Here is a 25,608-nt window from a genome sequence, read left to right on the forward strand (position 1 = left end):
CATCCCTTCATGGTGCTGGAGATAAAATTAGCCAAAGCATTGCATTGATTTCTGTGTCATAGGGTCCCTTCAGGAGTTCAGTTACAGTGAAAATCAATAAATAACTCTGCATACAAAAATGTTCATATATATTTTTAAAAAATCATTATGTATTGAAAAAAGAAAAAAGAAAAATCTCTTTATTATCCCCCAGACTGTATATCCCACATCATCTTTATGATTCTTGAGCCCCGATTCAGGAAAGCTGAGAAAAAAGTGTGGTAGAGCTGTCCCATCCTGGGCTAGCCCACAACCACATACACAGCTCTCCCTCCTTGGGAAGAGGAGGCTGCAGTGAAGCTTCCTGGAGATGAGGGCAGGGGCTGGCACAAGAAAGTGTTGAGAGGGCCCATACATATGGGCAATACAGAGAGGAAAGATTAAAATGTTTCCCAAAGCCTTTGGTGGCCACCAGTTTGTTTTTCACATCTCTGCAGGGGAGTGATTTCCGACTGGCCGTACGAGGAGGTGAAGTGGTTTCCCTTTCTGTCCTTCCAGGCGTTTATCAGCCCCTTGCACTCTCCAGCTCTCTGTGTGCAGGGAGGCTCTGACTGCCCAGGGGTGCTGAGAACACTCTGGAGAGTCCCTCAGTGGCATGGAGCAAACAGGCTTTACATGGAAGGTGAGTCTCTGTGTGAACCAAGGGTAATCACCATGATCCCACCCTAGATAACTTCCTTTTTAAAAATCTGTTCTCTTTTAAGCTTTAAGAACTTCAGACACACACAGGCACATCCACACACAAGTAGCAAAAATAAAATCTGGACTATGTTTGGATCATCTTCACTGACAGTTCATCAGTGCCCCAACACTGCAAGGGGATGTGATTCAGGCAGTGCTGGAGACCCCTGGGGACATCTGGGCAGCTTCCCAGCCCTGGGGTAGGAAGAAGGTGGATTACTTGAGGAGGATCCCATCTTCCTTGCAAGGAAGCTCTTTAGGACATGATGTAGACTTCCAGCAAACTGGCCACAGCGTGCATTCGGTAGAAGATCCCAAAGGGCAGGCAAATGTCCACGATGGCCGGCCACATGGAATCGCCATAGAAGTTCAGTTCTGTGTCATTGTCAAACTGGGGCCGGGCACCAAACGCTGGCATGATCCAGAGCTGTGGGAGGAAATGGGAGAACAGCACTGCAGTGAGAAAGGTGTGTGGTACATCAGGGACCAGCAGTCACAGCTTCCCAGGAAAGGAGCAACCTCCTAGGCCATGGTTTCGAGAAGAGATGTGTTGCCATGTCTCAAGAAAACCCAGAATTCAACCCAGATATTTGTCACTTTATATCCCTTCTTTGGGGGGTGAAGGAAATGGTTTAACATAATTTATTAGTGTAATTTATCCCACACATCCATTAATACACAATAAAAATACTGAAACAGGTTATTCTCTTGCATCCATCTCTTGTGTCTGATATTCTGGTGATAAGTGACAGGCCCGTTGATGTAGCCTGAAATGTCTTAACTTCAGAGTAGCCACTGGGCTTTTTTTAGGGGACAGGGGAATCAGAATTCTGCACTTATAAGCGTAACTAATGTACTTTCTGTACAGCAGAGGCACTATGTTTTTCTATAGGCCACACCTTTTCCTTCACAGACCCTTCTCCCTTGTGCTTGTAGCCCTCTCCTTCCCCCACAAACTCTTCTCCCTGCATGTACTCACTATGATATTGCTCAGCAGCAGGAACATGGAGATCTCCCTCAAGAACTTCCTCCTCCAGTTCATCTTCTTGGGAGCAGGGAGGGACCTCACGAGGTCAGAAGCGTGCATGGCTTCCGTGCCAGACGCGGCGCCGACGGCCAAGGCGCTGCCAGTGTCGGGCACCCGCAGGGACACTGCGTTGATGTTTACAAAGGTGAGCCCATAGAGGTCCTTCTGGTGAGACTCGTGCTTGCAGTCCTCCTTGGGGGGCTGCCGGTGGAGGCCCTCGATGATGAAGACGTTCTGGAAGGTATGCTGGGCGATCATTAGGAGGGCGTAAGTGAGGTTGAGCGCGCTGATAGTGTCCCTTGGCGTGCTGGCCACGATGGCCACAATGGAGTAGTAGGAAATGGCATATTGCCCCAAGGCCGCCCCCATCAGCAGGGCCACGTCCAGGGTCCTGGTGGGGTTCTTGTGCCGGTCCATGTCCCTCTTGTCAAACCGGTAGATGACGGAGCCACCAATGCAGACAAGAGACATCAGGCTCAGACAAACAATGTTGAAGATGTAGTACATGGTGAGTGCTTGGCTCTTCTTGCTGGATTCAGTTCTGGAATTTACCTGCACCTCGTACAGGATGAGGACTCCCAAACCACTCACGAGGATGATGAGGCCCAACATGATGCCTACAAAGAAGGTCCTTCGGAAGAGCCTGAACTTCAGGCGCTGAATGTGGTGGGAGTGGTGGTCTATGAAGCGTCCAACGTTCTTCCACATGACATAGACCATGGCAGAGGCAAAAAGACTGTACTCAATGTTAAAGGGGTACAGCCAAAAGTAGCCATTTTTGAAGATCTGGCAGAGTTGGCTGTTGCAATTGCATTCTTCTGAGCTGCTTCTCATTCCCACTGAAACAAGACAAAATCAGACAGATGCCATGGTATTAAAACAAGGGACAACACTTCTCCCTGAAGAACTGGATGTCTGGGGTCAGTGAAAAATCAAAGCAAAGAACAAAAGAATATGTGACCACTTTGAGAACAAGGACACTTCACCCTCAGCTTTCTTGTGCCCAGGTTCTTTCTTAAAACATTAGCTGCCAGGTTAAATCTTTCTTTCTCCTTCCCTTCTTCAATCCCATCCCATTTGTACAGAGTCTTCCACCTCTCTGACTCCTTTCTGGCAGAGGGTAGGAAATGAACATCCATACTTGGCTTTTAACAAACCAGCCCTGACAAAGGTACCCCCAGCTCTAAACAGACTTCTGAAAAGGGCTGAAATCCGACTTGCTGGGGAACAATTTCTGCCTGATGGGATCTCTCCCTGCACCAGATAGCTTCGCGAAGAGGCAGATTACCTTTCAGGAGCCACCTGAAGATTTCCTCTGTCATGTTTTTCTTCAGCTTTGAATGTGCCTTGTGGACAGACTCATCTGTCACTGCTGACATCCACACAGCCAGGTTTGTAGTCAGCGTTAGCATCAAGCCACATCTGCAGGAGGAGGAGAAGGTTTGTGACATTAAAGCAGTGGCTCTAGGCCATGTTTCTCCCATCCATGGCTAGGTGTGCTCAGAGGGACTGTGGCATCTGCCTGAAGTGGTGCAAGGACTCCCATGGCCCAGGCTAGAAATCTTGATCCTTTCTTTGTTGCCCTCACCCTCTTCCTAGTTTTTGTCCATGTTAATGGGAATTAGCAAGGCTTGATTCCCATTTTTGCTTTTGAAAGAGCTTCTCAATAGTGAATAAATTAAAAGATCTGAGTTGGTCTCTGGATCCAGTCTTGCAAAAGTGGACAAAACCTTATTTTAGCCTGAGGTTTGCCCACTGCATAGTTATCTTCCCCAGGGATGAAAAAGTCAACTATGAATCATTATTTAATGATAATTATTTATTTAATACTATTTGCTTTGAGTAATGCTTGTATTCTTTAATTTAATCCCAACCCTGATAGATCCACAGGTCATTAACCACAGCTGCTTGAGCTGGGATCTAAGTTTAGCTGGAGATTGAGCAGGTTTCATTTTGGACAGCATTAAGGGATAATCCCCTGGTTACATCTTAGCTGTGTGAGAGAGTACAGAATGCTTTTGGGGGCCCAGGTCTGCAAGGAGCATCAGTGCTCACCTGGTAACGTTCAGGTGCACGTGGATGCAGTCTTTGGCAGAGACCCACAGGAAATATGTCTGCAGGGGAAAAAAAAAAAAAAAAGGAGTTGTTATTTCCAGCAAAACAAAAAACCAAAGGACATCCCTGTGAAGGAGGGATCTCCCTGCAGCACAGAGAGCAAGCTGGAGCCTCTTTTGCTTGGGTCCATCTGGGCTCAGCCTAGTTAGTAACACTGGCCCTCTGCTGGATGTTCTTTCTTTGCTCCCACTGCACTGCTCTGCCCATGGCCACTCCTTGTTCTAAATTGTCCCTCTCTGATCTCTTCCCTCCTTGGCATTGTCCCAGAGCAGGAGGTCCTCGGTGTGGGCCCTCAAACTGCAAGGTAGCCCCTGCCTTGACTGTCCTTCTGCTCCTCTGTTCCTCATGGGAAAGAAGGCCTGGCTGGCTGGGGGCTGTTCAGAGTTTGTGACAAAAATGTCACAGGATGTTAACAAGTTTAAATCACTTAGAGTGAGTTGAGTTGCCATAGATGGAAGCTGCTGTGGTTGGAGCAAGAAGATGCGGGCTGAGTTAACCCGTTGCATTTGCTGTGGGGGAAGTTGAATTAAATCCAAGAGACCAGAGCTCCTTCCACTGCTTCCTGTGTCTTTCTACTGCTCCCCAAGACAGAGCACAACCATCTCACCTGGACAACCACAAATATTGCCTGCACAATGGGGTAGATGATTTTGATTGCAGACAGGCAGCTGTAGAAGCTCGAGTAATATCCTATTTTGAACACATCCATGACAAGGCTGAAAATGGCAAATAGGATCAGGCCTCCTGTTTGGGAACAAAAATATCTGTGGTTGGACAGTTGTGTGCACACACGGGCTAATGCAGATGGATGAGAGTAAGAAGAGGAGATGTTGTCATGAAGAGGCTTTGCTACTGCTGCTGTTTTTCCTCTCTCAGCACCCAAAATATCTTGGCAGCAACAAAATCATACAGTAATTTTGGCTGGAAGTGATTTTCAACCAGCCTGGTATGCTGGGGCTAACAGCTCTTGCAAAAGCAGCCTGAGAGACCCTGGTGTAAGACCCTGGTGGTCACCAAGAGCCTTTGTGGATTCAGGGAGACCTGGCAGTGAACCCAGTGCAGGGACCAGGAGCTGACCTGAAGCAGGGCATGGTGCCATGCCCCAGTCCATCAGCAGGAAGAAGCTGTGCCCAGATCTTTGCTGCTCCCATGAAGTGTCCATCCTCAGCCCCAGCACCTACCTCTCAGCCAGATGGGCCCGGCGTGCGAGTCCTTGCCGAGGATGGCACCTGGGCACCGGGAGGTGCCGGCGAGGTAGAAGATGATCCAGATGATGACAATCAGCATCATGACTGTCAGCAGGAAGAAGACGTCGTAGTCGTGCACGGCAATCTTCTCGAAAGCCCCGCTGCTCACCAGCGTGCAGGCCAGCAGGGCCAAGTGCACGGCCAGCAGGATGGAGAACATGCGGCCACCCTTTTTCCACACTTCCTTGGAGGCAGGAGTGGAGGGGGGCTGGTGGCTGAAAGATGCTGTCTGGCTAGAAGCCAGGCTGGCTTTGTCGTCCTTGTGTCCGCAGCCCATGCTGCAGTGGGGGTGTCCGAGCTCGCTGTCCTTCTGTCCGGGCTCCTCGGTCATGGCTCAACCAAGGCTCTGCCTGAGGGTCAGTGCTGTTAGGAAGAGAGGCCCGTGAGTGAGAGGTGCATTTGCAACAGCCCAGGATTGGGCCAAAGCAGGATGTGTGATGAGGAGCACAGGATTTATCACAGGAACAGGGAAAGCTGAGACAGGGAGTGCAAGAAGGGTGAGCTCATTTTCAAACTTTCCTTTCCTGGTTCCCTGACGGCTTTCTTTATTTAAGATGCTCTTGCTCAGGAAGATCCCAGGTCAGTATAATGAAGTGTGTCTAATTGGTCACACAACATTTACGTGTTTACTGATGCAAGACTTGGAAAAGCACCAAAAAGAACTCACAGGATCAAATATCCTGGGGCAAACAGCCATAATTTAAATTCTAAATGTCAAACACTAAATATTCTGAGAAATTGTTATACTTCCTTGCGCAAGAACAAGCCACCAAAAGGTAAGAAACCCCTGGGAATTTTTGGACTATCACATAATTCGTAGCAGTTCCTGCAGGAAGGGTGTAAACTATCTGAGTTGTCACACTCTCTAAAGCCTCTTGCCTGTGCCAAGTTTGGTATTTCATTCATCCTCAGTAAAAAGCCTGAAACAAAAGTGAATTAACCATCTAAACAAAGCCATTCCACCAACCTGTTTTGCTGCCTGGGATCCAAATCTCTGCTCGTGCCAGGCTGAGAAGTTTCCCTGTTGCTGCAGCTTGGTCAGTTGAAGAATTTATACCTGTTGGGAGGTCTCTGTAATTTATACCATATCTGAAGCTGACAGCAGGGCTTCGTGGGTTTCTCAGAGAAACTCATGTGACCCATTTTGTGCAATAGCTGATTTTGGTGAAGCTGGAAAGAGATGAGAAGATAAGGGTTATTTATCTAGCAAGAGCATGGGTTGACAACACTGCTAAGCATGGCATGGAATGCTCGGTCACAGGGTCATGGTCACCACAGACCAAGGCAACCCCACCAAATCCATCTCCCTACATGCATGAGGTCTCTTCCTTGAGAGGAGATGGTTTAGGTGATGAACTTATCTTTGGTGATGATTTTGTGCTTGGCTTTCTGCTTACTGGAGCACAATAAGCACTGTGCCCCACCCTGTGCTATTCAAATCAGTCCACTCCATGCCTCAGAGGCTCTTGAGAAAAAGGAAGAAATTTGCATTCGTGCCTGTTCAGCGCCAGGGGTAACTCAATCCTTCCCCATCCAAGTCATCAACAAGGAAGGTTTAGCACTAAAGAAGGGCAGGAATTAGGGACCAGAATTTGTGTTCTCCTTTGCTGACGCACTGCCTTTGATTTTTCAGGGTGGGATCACCTTTCTCTGGACCTCAGGACTTTAACTCCTCTCCTTCCAAGGAGTAACCATGTCAGAAACCACAGGGCAGGTATGATTTAAACGTTTGTCTCGTAAGGGGACAGTTTCTGCTCAAGGTCCCTTTCACCCAGCTATTTTTTTGTGGGGGACCTATAGGAGTTCCACAGCAGTTCTGGGTGGATGGGGACAAGTTTCAGTCCTTGAAATGCCTCTTTTGGAGATGTCTCTGCTGCTTTCCCCTTTCATGGCAAGCACAGAGCTGGGGACATTTGCTGTATGTTTTCTCAGTCCCATTCCTGCCCGCTTGTGTCCTTCTTGCCGCACTGCAGGGACAGCAAACTGAATTGTGTGCAGTGGGGAAGGAGAGCTCAGGATCCACAGGGAGAGAGCCCCGTGTGTCCCTCCCATGCTGCCACCAGCTGCACCAGGTCTGCCCTGCCTGGCCTCTGCTGAGCCATAGGGATTCCTTTCCTGGGGAGTGCTTGGTCTCTTCTCAGTCTGCAGCCTTTCCTGGGGGAAGCCCAGGCCTCCCAGAAGTAAATCCGAGCTGATAATGATGTTTTGCAGAGGCCAGAGGTTCTTAGCCCTGGTTTACTATGCCTCTTTTGTCCTTCCCAGCCAGTAATAGAGGGAAGAGTGTTTACTGCCTCGGGCAATGCTCCCAGTCTCCCTGGCAGCAACAAATTTAATTAGTAACAATACAAGAATCATTAAATAACGTTGGTAATGAATTGCAGACGTTATTGTGCTGCTTTTCACCTGCAAGGATTCCAGCAACAAAAACCTCAGTGGCTCCTACATCCCATCAGGGCTTGCCCAGGGAGGCTGAGCTGGTGCAAATGAACCTGCTGAGGTGAACAAACCCCGCAGGGAGCAGACTCCGGCTCTGATGCACTTCCAGGGACGCTGACGCTGTGTCAGCCACCCAGGGATTAATCACTGCAGCTTGCGTAGGTGCGCCTGGCACTGCTTTAGGGCCACCCTCCTGGCTTTTTTTTTTTCTTTACAAAAATAAGCTGCATTTCTCATTTAGTTCCTCTCTGCTCATTGCCTCCAAATCCCCCTGATGCTGTCTTTCCCCAGTTTTCCACCCTCCTCCCATTTCTCACCCATCTACAGGCTCTGTCTTCACCTTCTCTAAAGTCTGTGCCTGTCCCAGGTGACACACACAGACTCCCACCCTGGAGATCTCCATTCCCAGAGTCAGGATATTACAGGTAAAATGAGCAAGAAAGTAGCAGGAAATTCCTCCTCCGTGTCAGCATGTCCCAGGGGATACAATTCACCGATTCACCCTTGGGTGTAAGGTATTGGGACAGCTTCATGCTTCGGTCAGCATCCAGGCTTGGCTCCGTCCTCCCGACAGCAGAGGGTGCCCGGGAACCGGGAATGCTGCGCTGGAGACATCGCCTGGGGCTGCCCAGCTCCCGGGGGTCTCACACAGCCGGGAATTCTGTCAGCATAAAAGACACCAGGAGCCAGACACTGCGCCCACTGCACATCGCAGTGAATACCGAGTTACACACCCTGTCTGGGTTTTTTGGTTTTTAGTCTCCAAAGGAGGAAAAGAGGTGAGAAAGGGAATGTTTCCAGCTCTTACGAGTTTCCTTGGTTTATCAGATTCCCATTGCACAGTTTGTTGTGCAATTCCTTGGAAAGCAGAGTTCTGTGGGTATAGGCAGGGTAGATGGGGGATAGGTATGGTGGCTGGGTCTGCTGTTGTCCTCCTAATGGCACTAGGGAGAGATCTAAATAAATAAATAAATAAATAAATAAATAAATAAATAAATAAATAAATAAATGTTTGGGGGATTTTTTAGTGAGGAAAAGCTGAGCTGTGAACACCCCTGGTATCACTTTTAAATCAGTCACCAAAACTGCTCTCAGCCAACTCCACACAGAGCAGGATTATCCATCCAGGTCCCCGCTCTGGCAGGGCTGGGAGTGGAGGCCGTGGGGGTTTGTGCTCTTCTGACCCACTCTTCCTCCTCTGGCTACTGCTGCCCCTTGCTTGAGATGGGGTAGCTATGGGATAGAGGCACACTGAGCGGGATATAACCCAGCAGCCTGTCTGACAGCCTGCTCTGCTGTGGGGACACGTAAACCTGGGGAATTGCTGCTGTGCGACCCCGTGCTGAGCCCAACAGAGCGATGCTGCTTAATTGGAGCTGTTAATGTGCCGTGGAGCTGGTGCGTGCTCCGAGGAGCCGGAGGATGCTTAGGACCCAGGGGAAGCGCTGTGGAGCCCGCCTGGCTGGGCTTGGAACGCTCCTGCCTCCACAGCCAGGACTTCTCAGGTGTCCCGGTGCAGAGCGGAGCTGTGCAGGCCAGTGGGGCCCTCCTGGCAGCTGCCCCTGCCCCACCTCCGTGCCCATGCTCTGGACCCCCTGGGCACCCATGTGCTGGCCCGGGGACCCCTGCGCACCATGAATGACCAGTACCACCGAGCTGCCCGGGATGGCTACCTGGACCTGCTGAAGGAAGCCACCAAGAAGGACCTGAACTCGCCAGACGAGGATGGCATGACCCCGACCCTATGGGCCGCCTACCACGGCAACCTGGACGCCCTGCGCCTCATAGTCAGCAGAGGGTGAGTGTTGGCCAGGGCACGCTGCTGGTCTGGGGACCACAGTAGCTGGGACCCCCTTCTTCCCCCCTCTCTGCTTGCAGGTCAGCGTGCCCCACAAAATGATGGCTTCTCTCTGTAAGACCCCTACTCCTGTCCTTCCTGCTGTTGGTTCCTGTGCCCCACAAAATGATGGCTAATCTCTGTAAGACCCCTACTCCTGCCCTCCCTGCTGTTAGTTTTCTTTGTTTGTGGTGCTTTGAATCTAATCCAACACTCCTGATAACTGCTCTGTGCTTTCCCAGCTCCTCTGACCCTATAAGTGCTCCTGCCCCCAGCCTGCTTGCAGCACCCTGGGTAGGGATGAGTTCCCGTTTCCAAGTGCTTTGTGATCTTTTACAGGTCCTGTAAAGACAAACACATTATGTTGCTGACATGAAAAAAGCCCATTTAAGTGAGGGGGCAGAGAAAATTTCTGCTCCCTCTGTCCCAAGAGTGCTTGCAGAGGGATGTGTGCAGTGCCAGCTGGCAGTGGGTGGCACTTGTCTGTTTTACCCAAAGCAAGGTCTCAGTATGTGACCCCTGGGCAGCTTGTTGTACACTTGGAGCCTGGGAAATTCAGGTTTTCCAAGAGCAGTGTCCCCCACAGGGCCTGCTCCATACTCATCTGTCCCTCTGTTCCTCACCCTGGGCTGCCAAATCTTAAAGAGTTTCTGGCTTCCTAAATATGGATATGGTGGAGAGGTGGGAGTGGGATTAAGGGGACTTGTCAGACTGGAGGGATTTACACCTTGGTGTTGGGGGAACACACAAGGTCTGTGCTAAAGCATGACCTGCCATTCCTAGCTCCCTCTGAGGCAGTCTGTGGCTCTCCAGTTCTTACTAACCCCCTCACGACACATCCCAGTGCTTCTTTCTGCTCCAGTAGCTCTTCTGAGCACCTCTTTTAATGCCATCCAACTGGAGTGGCTTCTGCCTCGTGGTGAGAGATTGGTGGTGCTGATTTTGATTTATGTATTTCTAGTTTTGCGGGATGGGACTGAGGTCAGCAGCCTGGATGGACATCACACCTCCTTGGAAGGGCTTGGTGGGCTCCCAAGCAGCGATTTTTTGTGCACCCTGGCTTGTGTTAGCAGCTCTTGTACCTGACCAGCCACATCTCCAGTGCACCTGTTCCTGGGCTCTTGCCATCTCCTGATACTCTGGTTTGCTTGTGCAAAACATTCAGGCAGAACCTCAGCAGTGCTCACAGGCAGAGCTCCTCCATCCATTGTTGTCCTTTCATTGTAAATAATTTCCTTTCAGATCCTGAACTGAAGGCTGTGTACAGAGTGGCTGTGTACTTTGGGAAGTCCTGGTGCTGTAGGAGTGTGTTCAGGAAGAGACTATTTCTGATCTGGAAGGGAGAGAGCAAGACAGTGCTCTGAGTGGAGTGTCCTGACATGGTTCTGGGCTGAGAGCCCTGAGATGCTTCCCTGGGTGGGGCTCTGTGACTCCCTGTGTACTCCAGGAAAGACTGTGCCCAGCAAAAACCTGTCCAGAGCTCCTGTCAGGACAGGAATTGCTAGCCAGGGTCAGAGAGACATGGGAGGAATGCTCAGGGGATGAGAGCCTGAAGTTAAAAATGGTTCCAAAGACTCTGATGGCCAAAACGTCAACCTGGAAGACCCAAGTGGTGGATGAATGCCCCTCCAGAAAGGCAAAGCCTTTTGGACTTACTTTATAATCTCTTTATATCACTGTATCTCCTCATATTGCCCATCTCCATCACAGGGCACCCTGCAGCACCACTGCCTGCCCTGCCAACCCCCATCCAAGCCAGCAGTTTCTGCCTCTCCACAAAGCCCAAGGGCTGCTTTTTTAAACTCACATTGGATTAAAAGGTCCTTGTGGGCTCAAATTGTGTTCGAGTGCAGCTTGGCTGCTGTTTAATTAACAACCTAATATACATTTGTTTCTGACAAGGAAAATAGCCTGGCAAAAGCCCAGTGCCCTTTACATGATGGATGGTGGAGCAAGGTGTGTGGCTGTGGGACTGCAGGATGTGTTTGCATTTGTGCATTCATCTCCATGTGTCAGATCCTTGCCCAGGGCCACAGAGAGACCAGCAACATGCTTGAAATGGAGGCAGGCACACCTCTTTGGGCTTTGGGTCTACCTAAGGCAGAAAAGCCCCAGCCTGGGGACAAGGGTGCCAGAGAGGTGGAATTGTGCAAGAGCCAGGATAGCCTGAGGACAGACCCTGTAATTTTCTGCCAATGCCCAGGATGATGTTCCACAGTATTTAAGCTTTGTTCAGAGATGAAACTTAATGCTGGGTTATATATGTTACTATTACACCTACACTATAACGACTGTGAGGCAAGAGGGAAGGCCCCTGAGCATCCCAAAATGTCAGAGAATTGCTCTCCGGCCTCTGCTGCCAAAATATTCCTCCTTTGGTTCAGAGAGCCCTGCACTGCAAGATGGGAATGTGGGGCTATGGCATGGAGCAGCATCTGGAGGAGTGGAGGCTTTGGGGCTGGGCTGGCTCCGTGCAGGGATGGGGTGGGAGGCATCTTCAGTGTCTGAGTGGGCTGGTGAGCCTCCATCTGGGCTGCATAGGGATGTCAAAGCACAGAGGATGATGGGGAGTCCTGGGACAGCAAGAAACACCCAAATCTCCTTGCCAGGGCTAGGCAGTGGCACTGGTGTCCAAACAAGATGGGACATTGAGTGCTATGAAATGCCCCATTGAGGGTGGCCAGAGGAGCCCTGAGAAAGCAGGGCTGTGGGAGAGGACTTCTGGGGGCCAAAATCATGGCTCTAATGGTCATGCTAGGCCGATGGACACATCTAGGCTCTGTCATCAGTGAAGGAGCCTCATCCACATGTGTTCAGCAGATTGTGTGTCAGGCTGGAATCAGGAGGGGGAAAGAAATGCTTTGGTAGATCCTTGAGGGAAGCTGGTTGCCCCAGCCCACAGGGAAGGGGTAATAAAACAGGCTTATTGTGCTGCCCCTACCAGCTGCTGATGTGTTTGTGCCTCTGTGCACCCTTTGCAACAGACAGAGAGAGGTTTGGGATGGAGGGATCAGCTCATCCTTCTTGTTTGCCACACAAAAAGCCTTTTTCTTCCCCCTGGCCAGGCTCCAGTGAGGAAAACAAACTCAATTAACATGATGGCTGGGAAGAGGCAGGCAAGTTGGCATTTAGCATTGCAGCTTTTCAGACACAGTAATTCTTCAGTGTGGCTCGTTAGGCATTGCTGTGGCAGTGGCAGGCACCGGTCCAGCTCCAGTTATAGGCAGGTCTGGGGGCCTTGGCTGGGATCAGCCCAGACTTCCTTGGAGGGGACAGCAGGAGAAGTGAGGATGTGTCTGCAGGTCCTCCTTGGAGGGGACAGCAGGAGAAGTGAGGATGTGTCTGCAGGTCCTCCTTGGAGGGGACAGCAGGAGAAGTGAGGCTGTGTCTGCAGGTCCTCCTTGGAGGGGACAGCAGGAGAAGTGAGGATGTGTCTGCAGGTCCTCGCTCAGCTTTGTCACCCAGGAGAGCTGGTCCTCATTTTCTCTTCTTACAAAAACAGGGGGCACAGATACTTTGGATGTCAGTGGCAGAGGAGACAAGTGGCTCAGCCATGGTTTGGAGCTGAGGGTGGCTCCTGACATCAGCCAGGCTGCTCGAGGGCCGGGGCAGGGCTGCAGCGGAGGTTGCAGCAGAGGCACGTGAAGGTGATGTGCATCCTCTGCACGCCCCAGGGCTGGAGGCCCCGTGGGAGCCAGGCAGCCTGGCCGTGTTGGTGGGGACCTTCCCGGGGTGACAAGCAGATGGGAAGGTGAGGGAGCAGGGTGGGGCACTGTTGCAGCTTCCTGGCTTCCCGCACCTGAGCTGGCTGCTGGGAGTGAGGGTGAGCCCTGGGCACGTTGAGGTGCTGAACCAGCAGACATGGCCCCGGGCACTGCCCAGCATGAACACTCACCTGGACAGGAACTGCCAGCCTGGCTTTCTGCTGGGACAAGAGGCAGAGAGTCCTGGCGTGATCCTCATCCACAGCATCTCTGCTGGAGTTTTGGGGGTTTGAACCTGGAGGACAATTGAATCCTCGGGCTACCACCACCTGGGGAAAACTCGGTGTAGAGGACCCAAAGCTCTGCTCTGAGACCAAAACCTCATCTCTTCTGCTGTTTTCTAGGCTTTGCTTGGGTCATTGCCCTGACTGACTATGCTGAAGGTAGTGAGGATTGTTCCTCAAGCCATAAGTTATTTTTTTCACTCTTCCTATATCCATAACCATTTTATGGGAGCAGAGACACTCTGCACCCAGCTGGCTCCTGGTCTGAGGGCCCAATTCCTCACACACAGCCATGAGCCAAGGGTGAGCCAGCCCTTTGCTATCAGAGGAACTTCACACATGCAGACAGGGAAGAACATATGTAAGTGCCACTGGATTCCCTGGCTAATTGGGATCCTATGGGAGAAGCAGAGGGGAAAAACCAGCAGGAAGGGAGTGAGCATGCATGTCATGGTGCAAACAGAGTGACTCAAGAGATGCACATGTCCACCTAAGGGGACCAATTAACAGTGTTTTAATAATTATTATTACAGGAGTTGACTAAGTGCTCAAAAACGCTTTGAAGCTGAGAAGTGCTGCACTTTACACCTGTTATTAAAATATATTCCCACTTAGTGGACCCTGCAGTCAGCATCTCCTCATGTGCAGCACCCTGGAGGTGAAGTTTTGCTCAGACAGACACCTGCCAGAGGGAGGGCCTCATGTTTATTATCTGAGTTGAATCAAACGTCTCTACTTTGCAAGTCACCGTTCTTCTTTCCTTCTGATGCATTTTTAGTGCCTGCGGCAGCCATTTATAGGGCAGAGGGCCTGAGATATCTAATTTTGCCCTAATACTCTTCTTTCTAGACTGGAAATGACCAGGGAAAACTGATTTTGATGTTCTTTCCCCTCACTCTCTGAGGAAAGTAGATCTTCACATATGAAACCCCCAAGACGTCCCTGGCTTTGCCCTCTGTCCCCTGAACCAGACAGACCTGAGAATAGGCTCCAAAAGGTACTTGATGGATTGAGCATCCACACACTTGGTTTTAGGAGCAAGACTGTTTCCAGGGAGTCCACTGCTCAGTCACTGTCCACATCATGAGTCCACATACACACTGGGACCCTTGGGGTGCCCTGGCTCACCTGCCCACACATGCCAGGCACACAAGTGCCCTTTCAGAGCACACAAAACAAACCAACAGCCCTTCACGCACTGGAGTCTCTCCACCAGCACCAGCAGTTCCATGTGGAACAGGTTCACTGGCTCTTTAAATCCAGCTCCATCAATAATTTATTCCTCTCTTGCAATTCATCAAATATTTATCCTCCCCATGCATTTCCCAGCCTGGACATGTCACTACGAGGGTAGAAGCAAGGGCTGGGAAAATACTGCTCCTGGAAACTGGGCATTGCTAGAGTACTATCAGATCCCTTCCCTCCTTTTCTTGGCTTCATGGCTCCTCAATCCTGTGATCTCCTGCCTTCCCCCTCCTCATCACCCATCTTTGAAACCTTTTTCTCCTTTTATGAGAGATGTCAAAGGCTCTGGTTCAGAAGTCCTGAAGGGTTTGTGGGTTTTTTTGGCCTTACAGAGTTTCAAGCCTATTGCTTAACTTGCTGAATTTGCCAATGAAATCAAGGTTGTACTCATTATGTTTCTGTAAATTTAGTGAAAATATGTTTATGATGGAGTTCCTGTTCATGCTCCCACAGAGAAAGCTGCGTGCACCTCATAGCAGCTTTCAGGGAGTGAAGTTAGTAAATTCATGCTCTGGTGCAAATAATCTCCAGCTTAATATCTGGACAGGCTTTATTGCTTTTCTAAAGCCTAGGGATTGCAAACTTGGCATTACACTGACGGGGCAGTTCCTCTCTGTCTGTGCTGCCCCTTGGGCAGTGCTCCAAGCAGGCTGCAGGGTCCCTGTGTGGGGATGAATATGCTGGATGAGGCTGTTTCTGGGTTTGTGCATTAGCACAAAGTGATGAAGGTGCAAAGCAGCAGGGCAGAGAAGTCCCTCTGCTTCTGTGCTATCCTGCTCTTTCCCTGGAGAAGTTTTTGGACTCTTTGAAGTCAAACAAGCCATAGCTCAGAGCACATGGGATTTGGGAGAGGGTTCTGGGCTCAGCTGCTCCCAGCTTTTGTCATCACGGACCCTAAAGCAGCGAGGAGTTAAGTAACCCTTGCTGAGGGTCTCGAGCATGCATTTAGGGAGTTGGATCTGATGATCCTTGATCGGTCACTTTGATCTCTCTGTGTTCTGTGATTTGCTTTCTGCACTCCCGGTGTCACCATGGATTGGGGCTGGGTCTGTGTGGAGGAGGAACAGTGCTGGGTTCCTCTGGAGTTCACTGAAAGGGTGGTGTGGGAACAGACAGGAGCTGTGCTGAGCCAGAGCTCTGCCAGAGCCCTGCTGCCCACGAGGAGTTGCTCCTGAGGGTGGTGGAGCTGCCCAGCCTCAATAAAAGGCTTTGCCATACCCATGTGCACGGAGGGAGAGCGCCCTGTTGACAGATACTGCTGCTGGCTGCATATCATTAGCACACAGCCCGAGAGAGGGCTGGTGCCAGCAGGGGTGTGAACTCTCTCTCGTTTCACCTGAGCACAAATACACAGGAATGTCAGGAGGACAGACTTCCCTTGAATCCCAGGTTTGTGTTCATCCTGGCACAGGAGGCAGGAGATGTGGGCAAGTGGTTGTGTCCCACCAGCAGCTTGCTGGGGCAGGGGCTGGCACGGTGCGAATGGAGATGCTACTGGCAGTGTCCAGCTCCTGAGGAGTGCAGAAACCTAATCTGCACTTTCTCTGAAACTGGATTCTCAGGATGTGCTAATACCAAAGTGCTTCCAGCCATGCTATCAAGAGCAAGCGTGGTACAGCAAAATCCCCCACAAAACCCCAATGCCGAGGCCAATGACAGCAAAATCACTCTTATTCTCTCCTGCCAACATTCCTCTTTGTGCTGCAGATTTCCCCATGTGCCAAGGATTGGGTCGGTGGGAGGTATGGCAGCTGGGGGGTTTCAGAACCATTGCTGAGAATGGATGTTTCATGGTGAGATCCCAAGGTGTCCAGCCAAGGATGTGGCATAGAGAGAGGCGTTCTGGCATGCCCCCTCACAGAGTCTGAATGAAGCCAAGTTCTGAAGACAGAATCTGACTAGAATTTAATGGGATATTTGAGATTTGAAATTTTATAACAAGCTTTAGGTCTGAGATGGAATTAGACCTGTATCTCAGTTCTGGGCTATTCAGAATGTGGCTTGCCTGTCTCAAGAAGTTGGTTTGATGTGGGAACACATTTATCTTGAGACCTAAATTCAAGTCACATTGCCACAGACAATGGGGCATGTGATTCCATGTCAGTAGTACTCCCCTCCAGAAGAACCCTCTAAAATTAAGTTGCAAGAACCATAGGTGCATAGCTTGATATTTCAAGGAGTCAACACTTCATGGTGCTGATTTGCCCCTGCACAGCTGGGAATATCTCGGTGAAGTCTGTCATCAATCCCTGCATGATAAACAGTTGGTTTTCTTGCTGCCTAGGGGTGATCCAGACAAATGTGACATCTGGGGGAACACCCCCCTCCACCTGGCAGCAGCCAATGGCCACCTGAACTGCCTCTCCTTCCTCATCTCCTTTGGGGCCAACATCTGGTGCCTGGACAATGACTACCACACCCCACTGGACATGGCAGCCATGAAGGGGCACATGGAGTGTGTGCGGTACCTGGACTCGATTGCTGCCAAGCAGAGCAACCTCAACCCAAAGCTGGTGAGCAAACTGAAGGACAAGGCCTTTCGGGACGCGGAGCGGAGGATTAAGGACTGCGTGAAGCTGCAGAAGAAGCACCACGAAAGGATGGAGAAACGGTACAGAAAGGAGATGTCGGATAATTCGGATACCATGAGCTTTTCCAGCTACTCAAGCAGCACCTTAAGCAAGAAGTTCCAGCACATGTCTATGGTGACTTCCTTGCCATACTCACAAGCCACCATCCACGGCACAGCCAAGGGAAAGACGAAAATACAAAAGAAATTAGAGAAGAAGAAGCAGGTGGACGGGACATTCAAGATCTACGAGGATGGCAGGAAAAGCGTGCGGTCCCTGTCCGGTCTGCAGCTGGGCAACGACGTCATGTTTGTGAAGCAGGGCACGTACGCCAGCCCCAAGGAGTGGACTCGCCGCAATATCCGAGACATGTTCCTCACGGAGGAAGACACTGTCTCCCGTGCCATAAGCGACCCAGGTTTGCACATGGACTCGGCCCACTCCGAGGTCAGCACTGACTCTGGACACGACTCCTTGTTCAACCGCCCCGGGCTGGGCACCATGGTGTTCCGGCGCAACTACGTGAGCAGCGGGCTCTTCGGGATCGGCCGGGAGGACGGGGCCGCGCCGGGGGAGGACAGCGCCGACGGGATGGGCGTCAGACTGCGGAGCCGCCTGCAGCGCTCGCCAAGTCTCAACGACAGCATTGGCAGTGCCAACAGCCTGCAGGAGAGGAACGAGGAGGAGCTGCCCTGGGATGAGGTGGAGCTGGGCTTAGATGATGATGATGAACCAGACACGAGCCCCTTGGAAACTTTTCTGGCTTCCCTGCACATGTTTGAATTCATCTCCATCCTGAAGAAGGAAAAGATTGACTTGGAGGCCCTCATGCTGTGTTCAGACAATGACCTGAAGAGCATCAATATCCCTTTGGGCCCCAGGAAAAAGATTGTGGATGCCATCCAGAGGAGAAGACAAACGCTGGAGAAGCCAGATGTCATTGTAGACACTGAACTGTAAGTGGGAGATGGGGTGTCTAAGGGCTTAAACCCTTCAGCAGGTGGAGATATGGATAATGTAAGGTCTTGTTTTCAACCTGATTTGGAAGAGTAAAAGTTCGGATAACCTCAGCACTTCTGTGTGTGGGCAAATTCCTGCTCGTGTGGACAGGTTGAGAGTTTGGAGAGGTGGCAGTAGCGTTAGTTCATTACTCAACAACCTTAATGTAACTGGGCAGGACATTAAGCACTTGTTTTGTTTCATTCCCCATTTGAATGCAGACTGCTTTGTGGTCTGATGCTTCTCAGTCCATCTAGCTGAGATTTTCAACCACACTTAGGCTTGTCTTGACTCTTCACCTTTTGAAGACATTAGGAAATCAACCGCAATTCCCGGTGGGAGCAGGCTGACGGCAGTGCCAGTGGCCTTGGGAATCCTTCCCCAAATGCTTGAGATCTTACTCAGGCCTCTGGAGGCTGCATATCTGGGTTGGAGCTGTTGCTGTTTTATGGTGTTTCCAGGGTTTGCTTGGTAGGGTTAAAGGACTGTGTACCTGTCAGAGAGGTGAAGGGAAGGCCACATGCACTGCCACCCCAATTCACTGTGTTGTTTGAGCTTCCCAACCTTCAGATATCTGTATGCTGCTTTTGCAGCCTTTCAGAACAGCTTGTTCTTGGATCCTCATGGTGCTGATAGATTTTTCTCTTTTCCTTTGCAGATAGCAGCACAGCAGCATCTTTTTTTTTTTTTTTTTTTTTTTTTTTTTTTTTTAATTCTCGAGAAACAAACCCAGTTCTAAATTGCCAGAAAACACAAGCCAGAGACTCCCTTTCTGGGGCAGCTGAAAGCTACAGCCATCCCCACCAGTCCCACGGGACTGCTCCCTCACTCTGCTCCCTGTCGGTTCCTGGCATGGAGGGATGACAGCCGAGACTGGACCAGGCAGGTCCAACCTCCAACCTTCAAGGAACCAGGGTCTCCCACTCGCTGGAGGAAGGAGTGAGCTGCACAGATGGCTGGGACGCTGCTGTCACAGGCTGTGAGACCACACTAAGCCATGAACAGAAGGAGATAACGTGATATTTTCAAAGGGATACAAAATAAATAATTACAAGCTATTCTTCCCTGAGCAAGTGGTTGTTCTGGGGTTTGGGCTGGATGAGCAGAGGGTTTGGGAATTCTGCTCTCTCTCCTGGTTCTCATGTGGTGAGAAGCATCATCCTGTCTGGCACTATGTTTTTGAAAGGGAGTTCTGATGGCAATGGTCTCAGTTTGAGATGTGCCAGCTGTGACTTTGGCCAGCTGGTGCCCAACAGGCCTGTGAGTCTGGTCTGTGCTGTCTTGAGGGCAAAATCCAGAATGAAGATGATGCTTCAAACATGTTGGTAGTTGCCTTCCAGTGGCCAAATGGTTGTTTCACAAACGCAGCGTTTCTGTCCCATCTCTCCAGGGCACTGAGCTGTGTCAGCAGTTTGTGTGCAAAGAACCTTGTCTCTGAAATCCAGCAATTTCCCAGGACTGAGCACAGCACCAGGCTGCAGGCCAGGCCTCTTCTGAGCATCCCTGATGTATCAGTGCTCCAAGCAGAGCTCTGAACCGCAGTGTCAGGTGTTTCCAGAGACCCATCCCACTGACCAGTGCACTCCCAGCACCACTGTGCCATTTCACATGTGAGCTTTGAATGGCTCCTGGCTTCCAGGAGTTACTGGGGTGCAGCAGCAGGATGGGCAGTGACATATCCTAGCGAGGGAGAGTCAGCAGCCTGTGACATGGGCTGTTGGCAAAGTGCCTGTTCAGGTTGTGATGCAGACTGCCAGATGAGAAAAATGCCGTACACGTTACTGGTGTTGCTTATCCACTTATCTCAGGAATGAAAATGATAAGAAATTACCTATGTGTGCTCACCCCAGGTCAGGCTGGGATTTGGACCACACTTAGTCCCTTTGGAACTGCAGAGGCTGTGGTAATGCTAGCTGGAAGATGGGGATTTGTTTGGTGTGAAGCAGCTGTGCTGCTCCCTGTCTGTGCTTGCCCTGGTGTGTGGGTGTAGGGGAGGAAAAGAACTCTTTGCAAGTTAGAAATACTCAGGTGTTTCTCTGCCCGGCTGAATCCCTACCAGGAGAGTGTGGGGTCCCAGCCTCAAGCCACTGCACACAGAGATGCTCTGGCATCCCCTGAACACCATCACTGCACTGAGGGTCTGAGCTCTTTCTGCACGGATGTAAACGGATTCAGCTTTTTTAAGCATTTTTTAAGACCTAACAGTGCATTTATATTTGAAATTACAAATTCTGAATAACTTCTGGCTCAATGTACAGGCAAGAGGGTGGGTGATCAGATGTGCTGAGTCAGTGAGCTCTCCAAGAAGGCTGCACTCCCGCGGCCCCAGCACTGTTTTCTTTGGTCCCTTTCCAAACCCCAGGCTGGTGTCCCAGCAGGGACAGCGATGGCTTGGCTGATGTCACAGCTCCCTCTGCCGGGACAGGAGCTGGGAGAGCAGGATAGGACCCACAGCCCACGGGGACGCACTGCTGCCTGCAGGACCTGCACCCTCGGGCCCGTTTTCAGGTGAGGCTGTGATCACTAAATTCGCCCTCTTCCTCATGAACATGTGAACCTCATCCAAGCCCTCTGCCCCTTCTCTGGATAACTGCCAGAGCATCAGCTGCCCACCAAGAACCAGTCCCCAGCCCCAGTTTCCCCGGGGATGGACTGTGCCTTTGGGTCTGTGCTGGGTGCAGGAGGGGAGCGATTTGCCACGGCTCACTCCATTGCCACTCCCGTGCAATGGGAACCAGTTTATCCCAGCAGATGACAAAGAGAAGTGGATCTATTGGCTTAGCACCCACTGGAGACTTTAGCAGGCCAGGCACTGGGATGTGGAGGGTATTTCAGAGTCTAGGCACCTGGGGTGTGCACACTCCCTGACTTTTGCCCTTTTGCTCAGGAGCACCGAAGCAGCTGCTGATGCTGAGCTGATGCGGACAGAGATCCTTTCTCCCAACTTGTCCTTCCTTCAAAGAGCCAGTGAAAGGTTTGGTGACATGACAGTACCCAAGTGCCATGGGACATGTCCCTGCATAGTTAAGACCAAGCCCAGAAATGCCACTTGGGATCACCAAGCCCTGAGATCAATGTGGCCACCTCTGTGACACAGGAAGAGACCAAAACGGAGCTGTGACATCAATGCAGTGAGGCAGAGCCCAAGAGATGGGGTCTGTGGGATGAGAAGGGTGTCCTGTGGACATGGGGGGGCTGTCATTGACACCAAAAACCCCGGAACAAGCACCTGCATTTGAATCTCATGCATGTTCTTTGTCTCGAGGTTTGGTCCATGGTTTCCAACCAAGTTTGTCCCACAAAGCGTCGGGCCACAACCCTTGCAGGACACAACATCCAGAGCCCTGGCCAAAGAGATGTTTCCTGCATTCCAACCCCCTCTGTCCAGCCGGGCTCACGATGGAGCATGAGCCAGGAACATCACTGCACCCAGGTTCTCAGAGCTCAGCTTGCCCTGTGGCTGCTCTGACCATTGGAGCTTCCACGGGGAAACCTCACGGTGCTCATTACGCTCCATGACCGAGAACAACAAGCTCCTTTTGGAGAGGGCGCTTGTGAAAGCAGGGTGGAGGCCAGGGCTGGCACACCCTGGAGAACACCCTTAAATACCCTCCCAAACAGAAACCCAGGCAGGCAGCAGGTTTCCCTGACCCGCTGCTGCCAAGGAGCAAGCACTGTCCCTGCCACAGTCTCAGGGCAAGTCCTGCAGTGGATGGCAGCATGTCCCCATCAGGGAGCCAGTGATCCTGGGGATGGCTGTCCTGTAACACCCCAAGCCACAAACCCCAAACCACCCTGTGTCTGTGTTAAATGGGGCTTTCCAGCAAAACCAGTCCCCTGGGTTTAGCTTGGACACGTGTTTCCTTGTCCCTGACCGTGTTAGAGGTGGTGTGTAGGGAGTGGAGAAAGGCCAGTGGGCCATGCCAGAGGTCCAGGCATGGCATGGACACTTCATCCTTGAGCTGGACAGCCTCAGCTCCTCTACTGAAGGAGCATTGCTCACGAAAGTGATGCTGATTCCCAGGCCCTGCCTTTATCTCCAGGCAGCTACTGCAAGGGGGGATATGTTGGCACTCATCAGCACTCAGATGCTCCAGACCACGGTCTGGACTGGGGGGAGAGCAGGGGAGGGTTTTGGGGGTGACTGAGGTCATAGAGTGGTGGTGTTGGAGATGGGGGTTTGCAGACACCATTGCAGCGTTTCTGCTTGCTGCTGGGTACCACTGCTGGCCCATGGGGACGTGGCTGCTTCTCCAGGCTTCTGGCAGCACCTGGTTATTGGCTGCTGCCCTTGGATGGCACACGTGCTCGGCCTTGCCATGTGGGACTGACATGGGAACTGAGAAAGGACATCAGCCACAGGACACCAGCAGAACCCACAGGACACTAGATGGGTCCTAGAGGCAGAGAGGACCAGGAGGAGGCATTTTACTTGGGCTGGAGCATCTGCCTGGTACTCCTCCTCCCCAGGTTCACCTGGAGTTGGTGACAGCCACAGTGCCCACACTGGAGGGTGATTCTGGGGTCCAGGACCTGCCAGGCCAGCATGGGCCATTTCACCCCTCTTGCTTAACTATTTCCTGCCCATCCCACCAGAGATTCACTTCCTGGCCCAGCAGCTGAGTAATGCATGGCTGCAGGAAGGTGCATGGCCAGGATGGAGGCAAGGGGCAAGGGAATTGTTGCAGAGCACCCCCTGCATGCTCTGGATTTGCCAAGCCTTGCATGGTGTTCCCTGGCAGCCCAGCACAGGGATGGATGTGGCACTGATATGGCCTGGGTTGGATGCAGCACCTCATGGGGGGCTAGAAACTGCTTTTGGGAGTCTCCATGGCTGTTCCCGAAACCAAAGTGCCCCAAAAGGCAGGAGCATGGACACAGCTCAGCATGTCTTCCCAGTGACAGTTGCTGAGTGGGCTGGGAAGGTGGAAGAAGCTGAGGGCCATTTTATTTAACTTCTGACTTTAGATATTAACAGGGAAAATAATTTTCTACATTTGCAATTCATAATTTTTTTACTTAATGCAATTCATAAATACTAGCAAAATATCAAGCAATGCCATGGACTCAGACACCAGTTTTTTCAGGGCTGGAGTGAACTCCCTGGTACCCGTTGTCCTGGTACCTATCATCCTGGCTTGCCCCCGAGAAGGAGCACAGGGACACACCTGCAGATAGCACTGAGCATCCCAGGGGAGAGCCAGGGCAGAGAAAGGTGTGAGGCATCACCAGTGCTCTGGGCCCACTCTGGATCTATCCCAATGGGCACTGACAGTACTGCTGGGAAGAAGTATGCTTGGAGATCATTCCAGGTCATCACCCAGGACATCATCATCCCCAGCTGCTGAACATCCCTGCTCCCCTATGGCACCCAGGCTCTGGCACAGCCCTGAAACCAGCAGTGAGGATGGGCTCACTGCTCGCTGCTGCAGGGAAACTGAAACTGGGGAACTATTTTAGGAGGACTTGACTCGAGCCCAGTGATGGAGCTGGCTCTGTGCCATTCCACGTGCTGGGGTGAGAACATTGAGCAGTCAGGCACAGCCCCAGCACCACAACATCCCCTGTGTGAACAGAGGTTCAGCTCAGCAGGGACATCTACGTGCCAGGGGTGATGGCAGGTGGGAAACTCTCAGAAGCTGGGACAATACCAACTGTGGCTCCTCAGCAGCGCTGGTAGCTGTGACCATGCTGTACCTGGGGCAAACACCTGCACTGCAGCACTGATGCTCTGGATGGCCAATACATCCTGCTCTGGACACTTTGCTGAGGGGCAAAGGCACTGAGGGTGCTGTGGGACCCTTGGCTGGTGTGGGGCAGGCCAGTGACTGTCACTACATGTCCTGTGGCACTGCCTGCCCAGGCAGCAGGGATCCCTGCTCACAGAACCTGAGCTCCAGGGTGGCTCTGAGGGCTGTGGTGATCCCAGCTTTTGTCATAATCTCTCACTTTCTTGGAGTGTCAGAGAAAACCTTCCTGCTGCTCATGATCTCTAAGCTATAACCTTTCAGACTGTCCTTTGACAACAACTATATCTTCCTGTTGCAGGACACCAAGCTCTAACACAGCCAACCGAGGCACCCAGCCCACAAAGTCCTGGTGGGACCAGGAGCAGCCATCACCAAAGGAGACACCTGGGTGAAGGCTGGGCCACTGAGTTCCTCATGGAACTGCACTGGCTGGAGCAGCAAGGGCAGGGCTGCCAGGGTGGCATCCAGCCCAGAAACCACCTAAGCCCAGACAGTTAAGCAAGCATGGATGGACTTCCCAAGGGCCCCATCTCCTCTGTGTTGAGGCTGCAGCCACCGCTGCCTGGGCAGAGGTAGCAGCAGGCTCAGCACGACGCTGCTCTGCTCCAAGGACGGGCTCTGCCCTCGCAGGAGGCGCCGGCGACAGATCTGTCTGCCACAACATCCATTTGTTCCCATCCATTATCTCTACCCCAGAAAACAGCAAAACTGGGCAGGCACGACCATGTCCAAGCGGAGCCTGGGACCCTCACCCATGCTCATCCCCCAGGACACTGCCCTGGGCTCTCTGGCTGTCTTTTGGAAGTGCACCCGTCTCTGGGATGGCCGGACTTCACACGTCCCCTTCCCTGGAGCGCAGTGCCATCGGCTGTGGGCAGTGCTGGTGACCAGCGCAGAGGAATGTGCGGGAATTCCAGAATGCCAAAAGGCCTGCACAGGGCAGAAGGCGGATTCTGGAAGCCAGCCTGGTACTACCTTTTATGTCTGTGGTGATAAACCCACAGCTCAGCCCTTCTCCACGGCCACAAACAACCCCTGAGCGTGGCACTAGGGCTCGGCTGATGGGGGTGGCTGCTGGTCACAGCACTCGAGTCAGACGGGGATGCCACCCCCAAACCTTTCTGCATCCCTGCCACTGCAACCTCCCATACCAACACCCCTTATTTCAGCACCTTGACCCCACTAGTGTTTTGGAGCAAACTTCCCGGGGCAGGGGGATCCCCTGGGGTCCAAGGAGGCCAGGGAAGGCTGAGCATGGGGAGGGACGGGGAGCTGCACAGGGCATCCATGAGCCCATGGGAGCCGCTAGCTGCGGAGGGACGGGGAGCCCAGCCCTCGGTCCCACTCAATAACCGAGCTAACGAGAGCCGCTGTCAACAAGTCCGCAGCTCCCCAGCCGGCGCGGGCAGGACGCCTGCTCCGGGGATCCGGGAGGAGAAACCTGTTTCACTGACCTTGCTCCATCACCTCCTTCTGGCTGCGCCGTGGGCGTTTGGGGCTGCGGCGGGGGGCGAGCGGCTCGGCGGCCCTCAGGGGCACGGCGAGGAGGAGGAGGAGGAGGATGGGGATGGGGAGCGGGGCCGCACCGCCGGCGGGCCGGGCCGGGGGACGCGGCGGGCGGGCGGAGGACGAGCCCCGCTCCGTCGGTGCCGAACCTCGGCGCTGCTGCTCGCC

The 25,608-nt window shown here is 52.1% G+C and overlaps 2 protein-coding genes across 3 annotated transcripts; one reads left to right on the forward strand and one right to left on the reverse strand.

The window, feature by feature from the left end:
• Positions 1-119: 119 nt before the first annotated feature.
• On the reverse strand, positions 120-25,608 carry OTOP2 (otopetrin 2). Its single transcript, XM_030287579.4, has 8 exons — positions 25,389-25,608; positions 6,077-6,279; positions 5,044-5,472; positions 4,470-4,606; positions 3,803-3,861; positions 3,036-3,169; positions 1,700-2,586; positions 120-1,147 (listed from the first exon to the last, which is right to left on the reverse strand). Exons 3-8 carry the CDS (start codon positions 5,438-5,440, stop codon positions 977-979), a joined length of 1,785 nt encoding a protein of 594 aa, XP_030143439.3. The 5' UTR covers positions 5,441-5,472; positions 6,077-6,279; positions 25,389-25,608; the 3' UTR covers positions 120-976.
• Positions 6,631-18,889, forward strand: USH1G (USH1 protein network component sans). Of its 2 annotated transcripts, XM_072937068.1 has the most exons (3): positions 6,631-9,343; positions 16,900-18,141; positions 18,843-18,889. In XM_072937068.1, exons 1-3 carry the CDS (start codon positions 9,180-9,182, stop codon positions 18,844-18,846), a joined length of 1,410 nt encoding a protein of 469 aa, XP_072793169.1. In that variant the 5' UTR covers positions 6,631-9,179; the 3' UTR covers positions 18,847-18,889. The 2 variants fall into 2 exon arrangements, with proteins under 2 accessions (XP_072793169.1, XP_030143466.3); XM_030287606.4 differs by lacking the exon at positions 18,843-18,889 and having other exon boundaries at positions 16,900-18,815.

This window comes from Taeniopygia guttata, chromosome 18, assembly GCF_048771995.1.
Source record: "Taeniopygia guttata chromosome 18, bTaeGut7.mat, whole genome shotgun sequence".
NCBI classification, from domain to species: Eukaryota; Metazoa; Chordata; class Aves; order Passeriformes; family Estrildidae; genus Taeniopygia; species Taeniopygia guttata.